Here is a 19892-nt window from a genome sequence, read left to right on the forward strand (position 1 = left end):
TCTAATGGGCAGAGCTGGGGACAGGAATTGGGGAACAACCATCTTTGAGCACACGGGGTGGCTCAGCATCCTATGATTTTGGGCAAATCACGTAATCTCTTGGTGCCTAAAAAACCCAGAAGAAAATTAATCTGAACTTTAGCAGTGCAATCTGGTGCTCATGTAAAACGGTCCAGTTCCCTCGGGCCACATTTGTGATATACGAAACTGCAAACAAAATATAAGAAAGTGAATTGTTTTCTTTATATTGTGTGCCTTCTGTCTCAGTATAATTTGTAGGCCCCCCCTACTCGATTTTTAACTTTTCTTTGAAGAAGTGGCGTGATGTGAAATGATAGGCCCCTCCTGCAGAAAGAATGTGGTCAGGGGGCCCTGTAATGTCGTGGGCTCTTGGCCCACTTACTTGGAAATAAAGGACGCACACAACATCACGATCACTGGTAACTGGCCACAAGCACGTCAGGCCCGGCTCCAGGAATTTTTATTTGGGTGGGCCAAGGGTGCATTTGGGTGGGCCACTGGGGCTCGATTTGTCGCATATATTTCTGGGCAGACCTGCTTCAGGGTCCTCCTTCATCTCTTCTTAGTCTTGCAAGGCCCAGTAAAACGCACTCTTTTCCAAATCTCTTTCTAAATGTTATCACTCTCAAAAAGTGTTTTTTCCATGTAATGTTCCTTTGATGGGAAGAGGAGGTTTCTGAGGTGGGAGGATCAGGCAAGTGACACTTCTCGGGCTCCCTCTGTGCGTACCTTCAGGGAGAATCCCTCTTCATTACTACCTCCACCTGACCCCGGACTCTGCAACGCACTCCCTTACAGGCTAGAATATCCACTACTCCTCTCCTGTGCACCTTATCTCACAGCTGACTTTGGGCCCCAGTCCCATATCAGGCACCATCGGGCTCCACTTTCATTTTGCCCGGTAAAAACATTAGAAAAATCACCTTCAAACTTAAAACATTGAATATAGCAGTAAATATAATTAGCAAGCACTTTAAAGTATGTTCCACAGTAGCCCTTATGACCTGACTGCTAATTAAATAAACAAAAACAGAAAGGCAATGACAGGGCCGGCTTTGGCGCTGATGCGAAAGTTTTTTGGCGCCGCACCATTAACCTCTTTCTCTGTAAATACCTTTACTACAGTGCCCCTCATCCCTCCATTACCCCCACTATTGACCTCCTCCTCGGATTTCCTCACTGCATCACGCCACAAGTGCCCCTCATATCACCATAGCCCCTCCCCTTCATGACCTCCTCCTCGAAGACCAGAACTCCATCTCTCTGTAGCCCCTCCCCCTCATGACCTCCTCGTCTGACTCCCTCACTACCACCCTCCACCAGGGCCCCACATCTCTCCCTAGCTCCCCCCACCCCATGACCTCTTCCTCAGATTCCCTCACTGTCATCCTCCACCGGTGCCCCTCATCGCTCCATAGCCCCTCCCTCTACCTCCTCCTCGGATTCCCTCACTGCCACCCTCCAACAGCACCCCTCATCTCTCCGTAGCCCCCCTTCCTCTACCTCCTCCTCAGACTCCCTCACTACCACCCTCCACCAGGGCCCCTCATCTCTCCCTAGCTCCCCCTCCATCCATGACCTCCTCCTCGGATTCCCTCATTGCCACCCTCCAACAGTGCCCCTCATCTTTACGTAGCCCCTCTCTCATATGCATTTCATTTGTTGTACAGCGCTACTCATATCAGTGTAGTGTTTGTCAGTACTTTACATCACACACATTATACAGAGACAATGAATCATACAAGTATGTAAATCAGTCTACAGGGAATGTCACATAAACCAATGAGGATTACAAGGTGTATGAATCACGTCATCCATACTGGTGGGCAGTATATTTTAAAAGGGTTTGGTATGGAGAAACACAACCTTAGGATTTAAAGAGTATTCCATGGGGGTCAGATTTACTGATAAAAATGTATATCTGCCCAAACATACTCATTTTAGCAACATTAGAATAATGAAAGTCTGAGGAAGTTCTAACTATCTTCTAATCAAATTCAGGGAGATGGAAAGCCGATCCGTTCAGTTTCTAGGGTATATATAATAATCAATTGGGAAAGGATCACTTATCCTGCACAACCTTAGGTATGTTGCAGGAACAGGGGGTGCGTCCCAAATTAAAAGACCCTCATGCACGTGATGGGCATGGTGGTGTTGTAGCGGTATATCTTGGTTCTCCGCTGTCTAGTCACGTGTTCTAACTATATCACAAAACAAAAAAAGCAAAGTTCTAACTATACCATTCATGTTTGTATGCAGCTGTTCGATGACAGTTGATAGGTCACTGTACTATGATACGATTGTAACTTCTGAACTTCAAGTAACACAAGGATCTCTGTGACAAAGGCAGTAACCCACTGAGCTATCCACATAAAATACAGTTCATCTGCATTTAAAAACTACTAACAGACAAATGATTGCTCTCCAGCAGGATCATTAATCACCAGCGTTATCTGGGCATTTTGTATCGTCTTATTGTTGTCCTGCATTGGCCACAATATTGATAAAAAATTGTTTAAATGAAGCACACACGAAGTATGTGTCCTGCTGGGCCTGTGCAGATTTTAAAAAGAAAAAAATGTAACACATTCTCTTACCTACTCCATTAGTCAAACTTTGTGTCACAGCCTGATGTGAAAAGGCACTGCAGGGGTCAGGAAAGGTGACTAAGAATAAACAAACTTCTTTTCTCGGGTGCTGCATAGAAAAAGAAATATCAATGCAGCAGGACAGTAGACAAAGGTTACCAAAGGTTACCGACGTCAAAGAAAGAATTTGTCACCTTTCGCCATACAGAGATGAAGGGGTGAAAAAATAAACAAAGCCTCATTAACATGTTAATGGTCTTAAAGACCTGTTAAGTACTCGGGTGGGGGGCTGCGATAATCTCTAATACTGTCTCTGTGTGCGCGCCCGGGAATCTGTCTCGGCATGGGCTGACAGACACGACCTGTGCGTTGCACGCCTGCCTTCCAGCCTTCACTGCCGAGGGCCAAGGCTCCTTTTTGGGTGGGCCAGGCTCATGTTTGGGTGGGCCTGGCCCACCCGGCCCACTCACTAGAACCGGGCCTGAAGCACGTGCACCTGGGCCCTTTTAGTAAAGGCTCACGTCACTCCTGACGCCTGCGATGGATGGGTGTCAGGTGCATATGTGTGTCCAGCCATCGAGGGAGTGGCTGGAAAGACCAGTGCCTGCTGAGACACTAGAACAACAGGCCCTAAGACTCACATACCTCACACACAGGGACGTTTAAAGGATTATGGGGGCCCCGGGCCAAATGCATTTTGGGGCCCCTGTTGGGAACAACTTTGATTTTACGGTCCAGTTTCAGCTCTTTCATGCCCTCTTTGGTCACATTTTAAATGTATTTACATCTAATATTCAGTGATAGTGATGTGTGTTTTCAGTAGCCTACTAATATCACTGAAAACAATCTCCGTGATACCCTCCTATTTCACATATGCAAGGTTCTGTATAATCTAAAAGAAACTTTTTATATGGATGTTGCATGAAACATAAACACATTTTGCCTGCTAATGTCACACATTAAAAATAAATAATAGATAAACTCTTTATACAACAATCTGTTAAAGTATTCAAGGTCATCAGTGCATGACACTCTGCAGAACATAGATGGCATTGGCTCTAGTAGGGGGCCCGGTGAAAGCCGGGACACTGGGGCAGAGCCCACTTTGCCATTGCCTTAAAAAGTCTCTGCTCACAGAAACACATAGAGCTTACGTTGAATGCCGTCGTTCCCCCTCCACCTCCCTCGTATTTGCAGTGCTGCAGGGGCCTGTGCATACATGGAAACAGTTTCAAACTGATAAGTGGGAGAGTCGGGAAAAAACGTGGGGAATGCATGTTTCGCGACGTCTTCTATTTAAACAGAGGCACTTTTAGGCGGGAGGCACCTAAAATAAGCCCATTTTCGCTTTAAAATTGAGTCTCTGCCTCAACCGAGTAGGTTGGCAAAGTGCCCGCGTTAGTCCCTGCCGTGAGGCCTCATTCTCTGCTCCTGCTACGCTGCTGCTTTCTTCTGCCCTCAAGTTCATGTGCGCGAGACACGTGACGTGACTGCTGATTCCCTACGACGCGCGAGCTGTCGCCGAAGCTAAACTGCAAAGGCTCCCTGGCAGGCAGCCTGAGCGTCCACGTCCAGCAGCACAGCAGCCCTACCTGGTGTGAACTAATGACGGCCGCAGGAGGTGCTCGGTTAGTGGGGCGAATGCGATGCGGGCCAGAGGTGTCCAAGTTCAGCTCCAGGAACCACTCCAGAGCAACAGGGCAATTGAAACTGAAGTACGATGCGGTCATCGTGGGAGGAGGTAAACCGGCCGCGTGGAATCTGTGGTGTGCAGCCCTGGGCAATGAGCATGTGAAAACACTTAGCAAAATCGAAGCTTCAAGAGGCACTGCACAACATTCATATGTTGCGTGCATACTACTCGACACTTTTAAAGTTGATAAAGAAGGGTCGACTCGTAATAGTGTCGGTTGAAAGCACGCCAAATTATGCAAAAAGTAGTAAACAATTCACTGTGTGTATAAAATGAGTGGGGGCATTCGGGTATTTTTTGAAGATTAGAATGAAGTGTTCTCTGGCAGTTGCAAGGCTAGTGCAGTGCTTGGAAAAGGGGGTAGGGGGCTTCTGGGGATGAAGAGATCAAGTTTCAAAATGTTGATGTCTGGGATTCTTCTTGCCTGCCACCACCCTTTATTTCCAGCCAGTCGTGCCCTCACAATCAATTTGTATTGAGATGTTGCACATTCAAGTTTGCAAGGGTTGCTATTCCAAAAGCGCTTTGAATGGTTGCAAAGCGTGCAACACTTGTACACATTTGGTTAGAACCTAGATATTATAGCAAAAGTGATTTAAGACAAAATGATTCGTTTCTAATTCTTTGTAGATTTTTTTCAGCTTTCACCTGTAGGAAGACAGGTCCTAGGTTTAAATCTTACATGTATTTCTGAGATTCAAACCACTTTTTATACAGTGACCAAGTCAGAAGGGCTCATATACTGACAGGTTCTGTGTCGAAAGCCTCTGACACCAACATCCTCCTGGAGTCAAGGGCTTTGGTACCACATTTTGAACACATGTATCCCCTTTTTAAACATCTGTATCACTTTTTGGACAACTTCTAATAGAGATCACCTATGCCTGCATTTTTAACTTTTCTGTTCACCATCTGACCGTACAGCTCTCAGCAGAGTGGTGATCGGGTCGCAAGCTTGATTTAGTTGCTCAGAAAAAATACAAAACAATTTCCAGCAGTTACCTGAGTAGATGAAGCACAAGATCTTGTTTCTATACCTTAAGGTGGGAAGATGAGTTCGAGGGCATTCAAAGACCGATTCCCTCCCACAACCCCCAACCTCCCTTTTTCCAGATTACAGTTGATTTATTTCTGAATCTCCCGATTCTCCCAAATTCCTTGAATTGTCTCAATCAACAGAGATCTTGATGCTTGTTGTAATTTCGCCAGTAACTTTTCTGTCCTTACTTCCTCTTACTTCCCAATGAGTGTTTTTAAAGCCTATCCCCTCTTTCAAGTATAGAATTATTTTTACTTTTTATCTCATAAAGACTGAGTCATATGCTAATAGAAACTTTGAAAAACCATTGCATGGCCTGCAAGAGGATAGAATCAAAAAGCGATTCCTTGAGCTTCCTGATGGCTGATGAAAACATGGTACCGCCTCACACTTTTCTGCTCATCCAAGCAATCGGTGATGCCACTATAGAAGGCAAGTCCTTTCTAGCTGATTAGTGCTGGTGTTGAAGGGAGTGACTGCCGAAGGTCCCTAAACCCTTATGGTGCAAAAGACTCTTCTTTCCAGAGCTACTAACACTGTAGGGGCTTGAAAATCAGGTGTGCCAGTAGGGCATCACATATGGTAAAGGTCATGGTGGGTTCCGGCACAGGATGACAGGCAGTGCGGGGGCCCCCCTGAGGCCCTACCTACAGGCTAACACTGACTGAAGTGAGACAATAAAGTTGCAATTAATGAAGTATATAGCTCTAGTCTCCCTGCTGTGACTGGACCAATTGCAGAGGGGAAGTTGTAAGGGAACTAATGGACAATCCCTCAACTAGAATCATGTATCAAGATTGAACACAAATTATACACAGATGATTGTTTAATAAGTGTAAGCGTGCTGGGAATTTTGGGTTTTGCCCCAAAAACAAAGTTAAAATGTAGCTGGTGTAGTTCTGGCTGAAACAACCCTGTCAGCTGCTCTTCGGCAAATAGTCAGTTGATAGAGATGGGGAAAGTTTGATGAAATTTAGTTTTTTAAAACCGCTACCATATAAATTGGGTGGGAAGACAGTCAAGGCGGCACAAGGATGCTATGTCAATTTTCGATGCTCCGGATGCATCCATCAAGATATACATAGGACCCTTAGTTTTTCAGCCATGTTCAGAAACACAACTTTAAACATTTTAACATACTATAAATATGCATGATTATTTGTTAAAAAATGAATTAATAACCTAGGGTTAAAAAGTGTAGATGAAAAAAGTGCAGAAGTATGGAAAATACAGAAATGAAGAGTTAAAAAAGTAGAATTTTGACACCTACATTTGTGAATTGTATTTGGAAATGCATTTACCCTTACCTCTAACTTTTCCCCTTATACCTTGTCACAAGGTGCTCACACCTTCTATTACTCTAGCCCTACCTAAAAAAGCCCCTAAACAAAATCCAACCTCACCAAAATCCAGCTCTAAACCTTACCTGATCATAACACTATACCTTGTTACATACCAGGGGTCTCATACCTTTTCTGTAGTGAGAGCTACTTCTGATCAGTGAATATCGTTATGAGCTACTGAATGCCAAATAATTTGTGAATTGTTACCAAACACCCCCTAGCCCAGCTTAATTGACTTTAGCCCTAATGTCCTTGGGGCCCGATACTACGGTTTCAACAAAATCCTAGGCACTAGGGCTGACTTTCATTAGTGAGTGCATGGTCTGTGGGGAGGTATGAACATGGAATATATGTGAATGGGTGACTAACAGCCTTTGTCGTATGTACTTGTGGCACAGGACATACCTTTCACTATATGTGGCAGCATTACGTGTTCAACACAAGCATGAATACATTTTCTTTTAAATGGGAGAAATTTAAAGTTCAGAAAAATGTTTTGCTAAAATGTTCGTACAAAGGAACATTTTTCTGCACTTGATGGAACATTTTCCTGCACTTTAAATTTCTCCCATTAAAAAAATGGCTATATTGTTCAGTTATTAATATGGCAGAGTGTCTACCAGCCATTGGGAGCAAGATGCTTTGCGTGTGCAAATGCAACACTTTGAAATGGGAGAACATTTAACTTTTGTTTTATATGCATCACATAAAACATCATTTTCACTCCCCCCCCCACCCCACCCCCCCAAGTCAACATGTCTTTACAAACAGCAGGCATTTTACTCCCAGTGGCCTGTAGATATAGTGCCATATTTATAACAGGAAACAGAATAATTTGTTTAAATGTGAGGAATTTAAATTAAAAAACATGCTTCATATAACATTAGTACTTAATTGGCTTAGTTTAGACTAGAGAAAAACATTAAAACAATGTGTCACAGAAACAGTTTTCTTCACTGGAAATGTCTCCTTTAAAAGGAAATGACTATTTTTCAGTTATAAATATGGCGCTGCTTCTAACAGCCACTGGGAGCAAGATGCTTGCTGTTTGTAAATAAAACACTTGAAAAAGGAGAAAATTAAAATGAAGAGCTAACTTAATCATAAGTGAACTCTTCATTTTAATTTTCATGCATTTAAAGAAACATCATTTTGTCGTCATGCTCTACTATTGTGCTCAGAACGTTTATTTAAGAGTCAAATACCTCAGTGCTTCCGTTCTGACCCCTCTTTGACCCACCTTGATCATAAATCTGAGTGGAGAACTGCTCATTATAAAACTCTGCTACCTGCAGCCTGATAATAATGTAAAATAAACATAGCCTTTCTTTAACTTTAAAAGGAAAACAAAACACTTATTTTTTGCACATCTTAGTTAAAAATAAACTCATGGCTGGGTGCTTCTCTGGAGGTTTCTGGGAGCTACTGGTGGCTCCCGAACGACTGGTTGGAGACTGTTCCAAGCAAAATTTTACCCATTATGTTGTATTTTTCCTGTTACCACCACTTACTCTAGCCTTAACCATAACCCAGTCAGTCCCAAAGTTAACCTAACCCATCCCCCTACCACATCGCAATCTCCTACCCTGAACCTGACCCTAAATCGTATCTCTACTCTAATCCATACATTATACTTTATATCACCCCTTACACTGTGTTGTACACCAACCTTAACCCAGACACAGAACATTCCCTAGTCCAATTCTCCCCCCCCGATATTAAGCATATATAATTAGCACACACACAATCTTGTGTTTTGGGCTACCTTACATACCATTTTTAAGTAAGCTTTTAACATTTCTTAGTGAAGGCTCTGGTCAAAGTAGTATAGCTTAAATTTGATCAAATATTTCCTTTTTTGTGTTCGAAGGTTGGCATTGAGTTGACAGGGTAGGTCTCCATATTTTCTAGGCAAAATTTAGCATCATTTATCTTTGCTGCTACTCTCATGAAGCATAAATGTTGCATATATAAGTACTCTGATTTCAGTCTAGCAGCAATTAGCCATACTTTTGCTGGATACTTGAGAACTGGGCTCTTTTTAGATCTAGGAAACTTATGGTTGTTCGTTGATTAACAGTTCCACCCACAGTGGTGAATGTGAGGGTGAACTTATTTTGTTTAGTTCACATGCAAAGGAGGTATCAATGTCAGCATAAATATGACTGAGCACTGATAAAATTCAAACTCCTTTTGAATAAAAGAAGCATTCTAAATATAATTTGTCTGAATATTGAACTGCACCAGAAATAAGGTACTTGCTCATGTGACATGATATGAAAGGCCGGGACCTGTCATCCTGAAGAAGGCACTTGACACTTATGAGCATGTTGAGAGCACTGAAACATGCCAACAGTATAGATATTCTGCGTTTGAAGTTCAGCCTGCCTGTATTTTAACTTTGTAGTAAGAAGGCACTGGAAAAAATTACCTTTACCCCACCCTCACAATTTATGTATAGGTCCCAAAGGGAAAAAAAGGCAGAACTGACATAAGTATTAAAGGAGGTATAACACTGTCCAACCAGTTTATCTACCATTAGGATAATACACATGTCTCTGATCTATATGAAATGTTCGGGGGCAGTGAGGCTGACTTGGCTTACCCTGACAGAGAACTTACAAACATCGATGGGTAACAACTACACAATCCCTTCCTGTCAGAGGACGTAATTACAGTAATTACATCAGGGCGGTGCAACGAAGACCCCAGACCCAATCAATGGCCTGCCACAGGCCATTTTCTTTTTTTAAATTTCTTTTTAATAACAATGCTCATAAGATCATACAGTACAAAATAATCTTTACATACCACATTGGGAAATATAACAAATGTCATCAGAAAAATAATCATCAGGGAACCACAGGGACAATCAGCCATCCCCAATACTACGACCCCTCCATGAGTGTACCTGTTTCTCTGTATTTCCGCCAGGGCGCCCACACTTTCTTCCATTTTTTAGTACACCCCCTACTTTTGAATACAGTTTCTTCGGCCCATTGACACCAGTCGAGGTCCCGCTTCCATTCCTCCATCTGTGGGGGCGCCTGCACCCCCGCCCCCTAGCAATGTTTTGTTTCGCTACTCCCGCAGCCAGAGCCAACCATATTTCCATAGACCTTGACCATTCAGTGTCTCATTTAATCAAGAATAAAAGCCATATGAGCTCCATCTGGACCATCTCCCCCACTATCCTAGACATAGTGTCTGTGACCTTCGTCGAGAAGAGAATGATCTCCGGACACTCCCAAAAGATATGAAAGAAGGTGCCCTCCTGTTGACAACCCCTTACACAGGACGCTGACTGACTCCTTCCCCATGCATAAAGGTGTGTACAAGTGTAGTAGGTACGGTGAAGGACTTTGAGCTGCACTAACCTAAATCTTGAACGGATTGCAATCTCTCTAGGACCCTGCAGCGCGTCTTGCCAGTCTTCATCGTCTAGACTCCCAAGGTCTTTTGCCCAAGCTGCTCTAAATTTGACTTCATACTGTAGCTTGACAATGCACTAGGCATTTTTATGCAATAACAGCAAGAAACCACTTATGCTAATTGCCGCTGATTGGGCTATGGTCTCTGATACTGGATGAAGTAAAAAATATATAGAAAGATGGACTTTTATTGTGGCTTTTTACAATGGGATGATTTTTTTTTTAAAGTTTTATTTACAATAAACAATACCGTTTATTCATTCATTCATTCATTGTGTCATCTGATGTAACCTCAGGATCAGGGTAATGCTCAGAATGGTCCACCTCTAGATAGCCCCAAGTCTGAAGTGCTGTAATAGCACAGACTGCTTAAATGATCAAGTGAGGGAAGGATAGGAAGGAGCAGCTGAAATTAGATATATATGGAACTTTACACCTTTATAATAGGTTAAGTCCTATGTGTAAGAGGATTATTATCTAAAACATGTGACTTTCTGTACTTGAAAAATAAAGAAACAACACTCCACGTTCACTGCTGTGGGATCACCGGAATGGTCGCAACTAAAATCTAGGCTATAGTATTCTGCAAAGGGAAGAGTAAAATATACAAGTCTCACTCCACCTTTGTCTCTTCTAGGAATCTAAATATATATAATAGGAATAGACTCAACACATCCCCTACACTTGTATTTCAATTGCCTTCTATCACAGGGGTGAAGAGCAATATATCCAGGAACTCTACATGACCCCTGTTAAGCGGCAAAACAAGAGCATAAAAAACATTATCCTTCTGAGCAACATGTTCTAATTAACTTCATAGCACTAATAGCAACTTTAAGAAGGACTCAAAGAGCAACAGTAATTTATCTCCTTAAATGGTATCAGCCATTCCATCAACGAGGGCTTGTATATTAAAGAATATTACAGAAAACACTGTGAACAGTAGAAAGTAAAATAAAGATCAACAATTGGCTAATCCAGCTCTTCTGAGCTCTGGAAAAGTATTCCATATACCCTTATAGCTTAAGCACACTATTAGTGTTCCAATAATAGTGCAATCAGGATTTGCACCGTAACCAAAATTGAAAAGACGTATGTTCCTCTCTGCATGAGTCACAGACTTGTGACTCACCAGTGGAGGAACTAATGCCAGCATTTTCAACACACAGTACGTGCACGAGTCAATTTTCAAACCAAAAGGACTCGTGTTGCCAAAGAGAATCAAACCACACACAGCTGCTGTTCAAAACTATTTGTGCGGTGCAAAAAGCACCCTTAATAGAGCATACAAATGCCCAGCATTCTTCAGCAGTGTGGCATCCAAAATGATTGGCACATCTGGAATGTGGAAGCCCCTTTGTAGGCAGCTCCACCCTCACACGCGTACGCATGTTCATCTTCATCTCACAAGTAGTCATGGGACATGTAGTTCCAAACAGTCCCGAACCACAAGTATTTTGTCTCCTGCCCCAGGTGAGACTCCGGAATATTTACTATGGGGAAAACCAAGCAGCCTAATCATAAGCTCCCTGACTGTGTGCATGCCTTGTGAGGCACTTTGCCCAGATGCGCTTTGACCCATACATCTCTGAGACAGCAGTACACTCAAGCGTATCTAAATGCTAAATTGAAGAAACCTGTAATGAAGCATGCCAAATGGCAAATCATTAACTATGTGGACTGCTGTACCTTGTGTTTAGTTATACATGAAAAAATGCCGGTTGCCTTCCTCAAAATATAGTGTCCAGCTACTGCAACACTTTTCAGAACGTTTTTTGTGTGCCTTTCTCCAGGTCTTTGATTCATGTAATAATCGGATGAACACATGTGTCTCAAATGTTTTGCCAAGAATTATTACCGACTTCCCTCCATACATCCAGTTGACTACAACTATTCTCACAAGGCCTTTGGTACTGTATATTTATGATGTTTTCAGATAAAAATGTATCAGAACTACACATACCTATGAAAAACAGCAGTGGATAGCAACCTCCTGATCTGGCTCCACAATGTGCTCTGCCACAATGTTACGAGTTTGCCTCCAAATTCTTCATCTTCTGACCCTTGTTGTAGTGGAAAGCTCACTAAAATGTTCTTACCACATACGATAATCTAGTAGTATTGAACCCATTTCCTAATACATCCTATTCTGATAATGTTTTCTTCTGTTACCCACCATTATCATGCCATTTAGGTCCTCCAATGGATCTTTTTAGTTGAGCTGATAGGGACTAGAATATTCGAAAGATGCAGGAAATTATCCCATGAGGACCTGGAATAGATAATTACTAACTTGACCATAACTTTCAAAATTCAATAATTAAAACTTTCTTTAGCCACTCATATAGAGTCCTTGGGATAACAAATATGACCAAAAGAATTAAATAAAATCGATAAAGATAATTTTAGAAAAACATGTATCTATTGCCTCAGATTGCACAGGCAGATCAAAAACACATTAGAGATTGGATTTAATCATAGGTTTGTTAATACAAGTAACCACACAGTTTGGCACAGAGCAAACATTTAGCAACAAAGATTCAGCTTATAAAGAGCATGGGAAAGATACAGATTCAGTTTATTAATCATACAAACCAAGCAAGGCAGTTTGCTTCAGGTCTGGCCTCTGATACTTCAGTCCAAGTTCAAACTGTAGCACCGCATGCCACAGCTGGAGTCAGATAACCCCTCATGTCAAAAGGTTATTTCCCGCAGACCTTTGCCAGCCGGCAGAGCACAGAATTAGGGATTGCAGATTTGAATTTAAAGTCCAGTTCATCAGAGTCTCTCATCAAAGTAAAGAGAAACAGGTATAGAGAAATGATAATAGGGAATCGAGAGTCAAACTGACAGCATGCCAGGCAGGACCATAAAAATGACTGCCAGCCCATGTCTTCTTCTTGATGGAGCAATTATACTCCAAAATGTTCCAGCTTTACACCCCTTAACATATCAATTCCATCAGTCCATTGGGTTTTCATTGGTTACTCACGGTGGGCTGTTGTGGGGGGATCAGAAAATCACACAATTCTGGATGAGTTAAGTAATCCTTTTGTGTCTGTAGTGTAGTTCCTATATTCCCAGTAGGCTCTGCGCATTGGAATAATATATCCTATATATGTGACATAGGACTGAGGTCAGTATGTCTCTATCTAATATATTAAACTTAATTGTGAGTGCCAGCTAGCTCAGAGGTCACTAGAAACTTTCTCGAATTCACAAGAAGGGATTAGATTCTGACAACCGCATAAACATGACAACTTTGTTTCCACAGAACTGGAACAAATATCTTCAGAGTCGTGGAAACAATAGATAACTAGTTCACTCAGTCAATTGTGCATGCTTCGTTTCTACTGAGTTGCAGAGAAATAGTTAGATGGGCGTTTTCAATAAAAGGTTTATTGAACAGTCTTCTTTCTCATGCAAGAGAGGTGAACTGCTACAATCGTTAGACAGAATGCAAAGTATAATGCGTTCAGCGAGAATAGTATTATAAAATAATACTGTAAAAGCATTGTCTAGTGCTATGACATATAAAGATACATACATAAATAACACAGACTAAAATACTCAACTGCTGCTTCTAAAATACACCTACCCCAATGTACCTAACCTAAGTTTAGTACGAGGGAAGAAGTAAGTGCTGTTTAGCATAGGTTTTAGTTCTGCCAAGAATTGCCAAAGGTTTCTCTTGGTTCTGGTCAGCTCCATACCTTAGAATGAACGAGATTGGTACCTCTGTCTCGGACTCGATTTCCCAACACCCCGCAAGGGGAGTCAGAAACACTGGAGCTGGATTCTCGGCAGAGGAGGACAGCTTCTTGTCAGTGCGTCAGCTGGAGAGTCGGCTTCCTTCGGCACTTGCTGTAGTGAGCTGCGTCGGGCAAGTAGGTAGTCGAACTGCACCGAACCACACTGTGCTTTGCTATAGCAAGTGAAGGTATATTTATACCTTGAAGGTGTTTAGGAATGCCAGCTTTGACGTAAAGTAGGGCATGTGAACGTCATGGATGAACCCCTAAGGAATAGTTGTTCATGCATAATAATGAGTTTCTTGGAGAAATCAATATCCAGGCTAGGGGAAGTCCCTTCCGCTTAAGAGTCTGGTTTTCCAAGAAATCGTAGTGACGTTTGATGAACGGATGGATGGCCATGCCTGTATTTGGGTAGCATGGGCTATGCCTAAATAAGAGCTTGATTTCTATGCCTATATAAGGGCAATGCGAATTGTACCTATTTAAAGGCATGAATCGGGAAAATTCATTTGGAATCTAAAACGCCATACAACACCCACTCCACTTTCTTACGTACGACATTACTAAGTACTAAACACGTTAAACATATCTAAACATGATGTGGTAAAAACCCACCCTAAACACATTCAAAATGCAATGGTACTGGTTGTACAAAAAAGTGCATTGGTGCTGTTCGCATTAAAAGCAATGTTTCATTCCAAGCATATAGTTTGCTTTTGGATGCTCAATGAATACAGAAGAAACAAGCATTTGCAATGCAATATGTCTCGCAGTTGTGAAAGTCAGAGCTATTGGCATTGTAAATGGCAATGCCTTTTATTTATGTGTTGGTTTTCCAAACATAAATAAAAGGCATTGTCATGTACAATGCCGATAGCTTAAACTCTCGCAAATGCGAGACCTATTCCATTGCAAATGCTTGTGGTGAGATTGTTACTTTTTTGAAGCACATTACAGTGGATGTTTGCCTCAGACGTGTTGTTAGGTCTGCATCCGTGAAGTGAACACCAAAGAGAAAGAAACCCTCTCATGATTGATGAATACACTTTAAAGATGCCATCGTGTCAGCCACTGAACGACGACCATGTTTGAAATGCCCCTTCTTGAGGCAATGATTTTATTTTTACGTTTTGCTCGGAATCGTTGAAGCAAAAAAGTCGTTGAGAAAGCAAATCATTAGCTGGGTGACTGTTTGCAGCCCACCGGTTTGTATCCCGGCGGGGCCAATTCAGACGTTCATCTTTTAATGCTCGATTACTTGAATATATTTGGTTAAGGAACACCTACAAAGCCACATAGCATTGTGACCACAAGTGCTGTATTACGAACAAGTGTGTGCATTAACCAGAAGGCAATCCAAATCTGGAACGCTGTGCATAAACCGCTCTGCACACAGCAATAAAAATAAATCAATGGCTGGCCTAAATTTGAAGTGGCCAAGTAACATTTTAATGTTGACAGTTGTTTCAACAGATACGATTTATTGAGAGACGCCTAACCGCGTCACTAGATTGTTAAAAAAGCAGAGCAGCGTGAAGTGCCTTTTTAATAATTTTCTTTTAACTTTTTTAGCAAATTGCTTTTTCACCCTTTTATGAAGTGAACACGCCCTGTTTAATTATTTCTGAACAGACTGTGTCTCCCTTTTCTTCGAACAAACATTTATGTTTCTGTGGCCTAGACAGTTTGGTGTTGAATTGCACGTTCCCACCGGCTTTATTTGAGGGACATCGCGGCCAGATTATTTACACCACGCCCTCTGAGAGCACACGAGTTCCCAAAAAATTAATAAAATATGCTCTTTTTGGAATGACGCGCGCGCACATGCAATTTTCTCTTACTCCGCATAAAATATGTCGCATTCATTTGCTGCCAAACAGTGGAGGCTTGTCTGCAAATTTACAGAGACAACATGGCTACAGTGGAAAAAAACGTTAAAGTTAAAAAAAGCTGCTGTGGAATGATTGCCTGTTTTAAAATTTCAAATATAACATTTTTTTACAATAATATTCTGACCACGGAAGATTTCCCATTCATGATATTTATAAAGAGTAATCGGTATCAGTTGCTATAAAAGTAACGATTAATAATGGAGAAGTGTGGCTCACTGGTTAGAGCGGCAGACCTTGATGCAGAGGTCTGGCCCGGGACCAGGGTTCAATTCCCGTCGGGGCAGGGTCTTGGGCTCAATGTCCGCGGATAATTCTCACCTCGGTGCCAACTCTAATCATGGGTCCCACTCTGCAACTCTGGGCAATAGCTTGCTTAATCTCCACACCGGCCCAAACAACGCTAGGATGCCTGGCTTCACCTTGGGGTGCCCAGGAGTGGGCACCTCACAGGAACAGGCCAGGATGGGTTCCTCAGCGGTATTCGTACAGCGCTTAGAAACCTCTGGGTGATAGGCGCTTTACAAATACAAATTAACATAACATAAGGAGTTATCGTGTGGCACATTTTTTATTGTATAGCCCTGTACTAGTTATTAATGTTAATCTAATGGTGTCCACCACCGTATTGCCCACTGACCCTTGATAAAACTAAACTCCGAATAGGGTTCATTTGGACAGGGAAAAGAGAGATCCACTTGGACTATTTGACAAACCAATAGGATGGCTCAGTGAAATAAACAATGCCATGTGAGATATGTTTGGATTTGCAGGTAGCATTGTAGGGCCATTTCCGCCTTGTATTGATCAGAAGTGGGTACTGTGCTGTCAGTGGAGTCACTGAAAATTATGGGCCCCAGGCAAAATGGAAAGAGGGGCTCCTTAGTCTTCCGTAACTCACAGATATTCATAAAACTGTTTGTGTATGTGGACAAGGTCAAATATTGTCTCTGGAAGTTTTTGAAAGAATTCTAGTTCTCTATGTATAGTTCTACTTTAAGCAGATTACTTTGTGCCAAAAAAGGTAAAAATACAAATTTGGAATAGGAAATGTATTTATTAATCACAGAAAAAAGTGTCCCTAAGTTAGAACTTTGTTTTGAAAAAAATTAAGGTCGAATTCAAAGTCTCTCAGAACACTGTGTGCCAAATCAAAAGTCAGTGTTATTGTTTGGAGAAAACATCAAATCTTCTAAATCTGTAAAAAAAAGTAGTCTACCATTGTAGGTGAAAGTTGGATTACCTCGTTTAGAACATTAACTGCACATAGATGTGAAGCATCGCCGTCAGCATTGTTCGCATTACCAATGTTCGTAGTGGATGGTACCTGTGCGCCTGTTTCCTCTCGTACCTCACCGTCAGCATTTTGCGTCTGTGAGATCTCAATGAATGCCGTAATCAGAACTGGTAGCCGCTGGGGACAACACTGCACATGGGCCGTTACCGGTTCAAGCAAAGTGTCAACATCCGTTGGCATGACTGATGTGAGTGTGAGACATGAGTCGAAAACGCATTCTTCTCTGCATAGCAGGCAGCATAGAACAGTTAAGATGCAATCTTGCCAAATTGGTCTGACAAAATCCATGTGGTATTTAATTCTCGTAGACGAGGTAGTCCCAAAATTTGGAAGATGCGCTCACGACACTTCATCGACAGTAGAATTGTCTCCATGGAGAACTGGGTGTCGCTGGTGAATTGGCTTGCCATATCGCAGCAGTAGGAGCAAACATAGTATGCCTGCAGCGAGTCCCAAAATGAGAGGCAGTTCGTCAAACACTGAGTGCACGAAGTTTGGAAATATTCCTAGGACAGCTTCAAAAGGTGCTATTTGTTCCGAAAATAAGGTCTTAAATACATGTACAATACCACTCGTATCAGATATGTTTAAGATATGACTTAACATTTCTGCGAAATGTACAGGGCAGTTTGTAGTTAAGAGGGCATGTATCTCGGCAGAAGTCCTTGCAACTTGTAGATCATAGGTCTCTTTGGCCGAGGTCAGTGGCACAGTTTTTTGCAAAAGAATGGCTTTCATTCTGTTTAAAGTATCAATTTGTATAGAAGAGATGTTCAGTGAAGGCCACAACGGCGACTCCCTGTCTGTCTTGGCCTTTGGAAACAATACTGGCATACAGCAATTGACCCTGGCTGACACAGTTACTAGATAGGGTAAACCTGGCAACATGCCACAGCAGCTGTGATTGTTCAACATGAGGTAACTTCCATTGGAAAGTTGTCCAAAAATTGGATCAATCACTGCAGCTGGTGGCAGGATAAGTTAGTAGAGGAACCATCGCAGGCCCGTGTAAATTAATACCCTGACAAAGGAGAGAACCGCTTAGTGCGTTTTCACAATTTTTACCACTAAGAAACACTTCTCTTCCCCCACTCCCAACATCTGTGTGTGTACAGCAATTCCCAGGATGTCTTGATGTATTCTTTACCCACCCTTTCATATGTGCCTGCTGGTATGTGTTTTAAGCAATACTGAATATGGAAAATTGTAACAGGCAGAGTGATTGTTCCATGTAAAATCCATTCAGTGGCTGGCTATTCAGCGACTGTAACTGGCAATCTTTCCAGTTTTTCAATGCTCAGCACTGTATAGTCTGCTCCTCTTTGTGCCAATTTGATCTGTATATCAGTGAGATTGAATTCTGAAAACAGTGACGTAGTATTAATTAAACGCCAAGGCACATAGCCTGAACGCAGGTTTTGCAACGTCCAGCCTAATAGCATGATAGAACGCAGTTGCGACTGACCATGTTGCAACATGACCAGGTCCTGTTCCATTATGTCTATGGCAGAAGACACTATGCTGTCCAAAGAATATATCCTGGACAACAGAGTTGTTAACCCATTGTCAACCACAGAGAGAGTTTTCTCTAAATTAATACAATCAATTTCTTGTATTCTTTCTGCAGTCTCTGCTTGCGTAATCTTCCATGCTTCATTATAAGCAGCATAGATACCGGCATATATAAAACCTTTATGGCATGGTGTTCTTGGTCCTAGCAAGAATTCCCTAAGATCAGCACCATCTTTAAGTAACGATAGGTGTTGTTTTACATCCTTGAGTGTAGATCTATGTAACCATTCAAGGCACAGTTTCCCTACACTGTATGTTCTTACTATTCCTGGATGCTGTCTTTGAACATATCTTGGGTCTGGCCTAGTGAATGTGAAGCCCTGTGTTTTGTTCAGGAATCTATCTTGACAGTTGTTTGTGTCTGTGGGGCAGATCAACCATTTTTTCCAATCTGGATCTGTTCTGTTGTGATGCAAATTAGTATGGACGTCGACCTCCCCCTCTGAAGTGTTACTGTCAGGTGTAGGTGTAGGTATGAATGGATTGTTCAGGTCTTTTATCTTGGCTAAACCAAACAAGACATCTGTTGGACAGTTTCATTCAAAAACATAATATGCTCAGGGATAATACAGGCTCTAAACATAGCTTCTATCCCCTGCACCTGCTAATCTTTTGTGCCCCAGACAGTTTTTGTGTCAATGTTGTCTTTCCAAAAGTCGAAGTAAAATGATTCAGCATTTGGATACATTGAACCCTGAAAAATATGGAAATGTTCTAGTAAATGTTTTTGAGCTACCCTTTGGTGGTGTTGGACAATGTTCCCATTGGTTATACATTAATACATTTCTAGGATTTGCAGATTTGTGCAAGAAATGATCACCATAGTGATTATAACAATACATTTATTCATAGTCTGATGAACCTTCTAAATATTCATGATTAGTGAATACTGCAGACATTTCTAAGTCTGACATCATATTATTAACAGTCTCGAAGTCCCAATCATCAGAAAAGGTACTAGATGAAACAAAGTCACTTAATGAAATCTTAAATTGGTGTGGAATCTTCAACAGCTCCGACGGGCCACAAATGTCATAGTCAGTTCTGTCCCAAGCAATACCCCCAGGTATACGGCTGTGATGTTCACTGTTGACAAGTTCCTTTGTTCATGATGGGATGATTTGTGTGGCTTGAGGAGTAAGTTGATGTTCTTACTTGCTGTGTCCATTGTGAGATATCTTCCATTTATCAGCATTTCCAAGGTTATTACCAGAGTCAACCAAAGTAGAAGAAAAAGCACACCCAACACAATCCAAAGTTCAAT

General features: G+C 41.9%; 1 protein-coding gene across 1 annotated transcript in view; it reads left to right on the forward strand.

Moving 5' to 3' along the window:
• The first annotated feature begins 4103 nt into the window (after nt 1-4103).
• The window catches only part of PYROXD2 (pyridine nucleotide-disulphide oxidoreductase domain 2), a 541945-nt gene continuing 526156 nt past the window's right edge, over nt 4104-19892 (forward strand). The window contains exon 1 of the mRNA XM_078643559.1: nt 4104-4350. Coding sequence (XP_078499685.1) covers nt 4215-4350 — 136 coding nt within the window. The 5' untranslated portion in view covers nt 4104-4214. The remainder of the gene's footprint in view (nt 4351-19892) is intronic.

Source organism: Lissotriton helveticus, chromosome 5_1, assembly GCF_964261635.1.
Source record: "Lissotriton helveticus chromosome 5_1, aLisHel1.1, whole genome shotgun sequence".
In the NCBI taxonomy this organism is placed as follows: domain Eukaryota; kingdom Metazoa; phylum Chordata; class Amphibia; order Caudata; family Salamandridae; genus Lissotriton; species Lissotriton helveticus.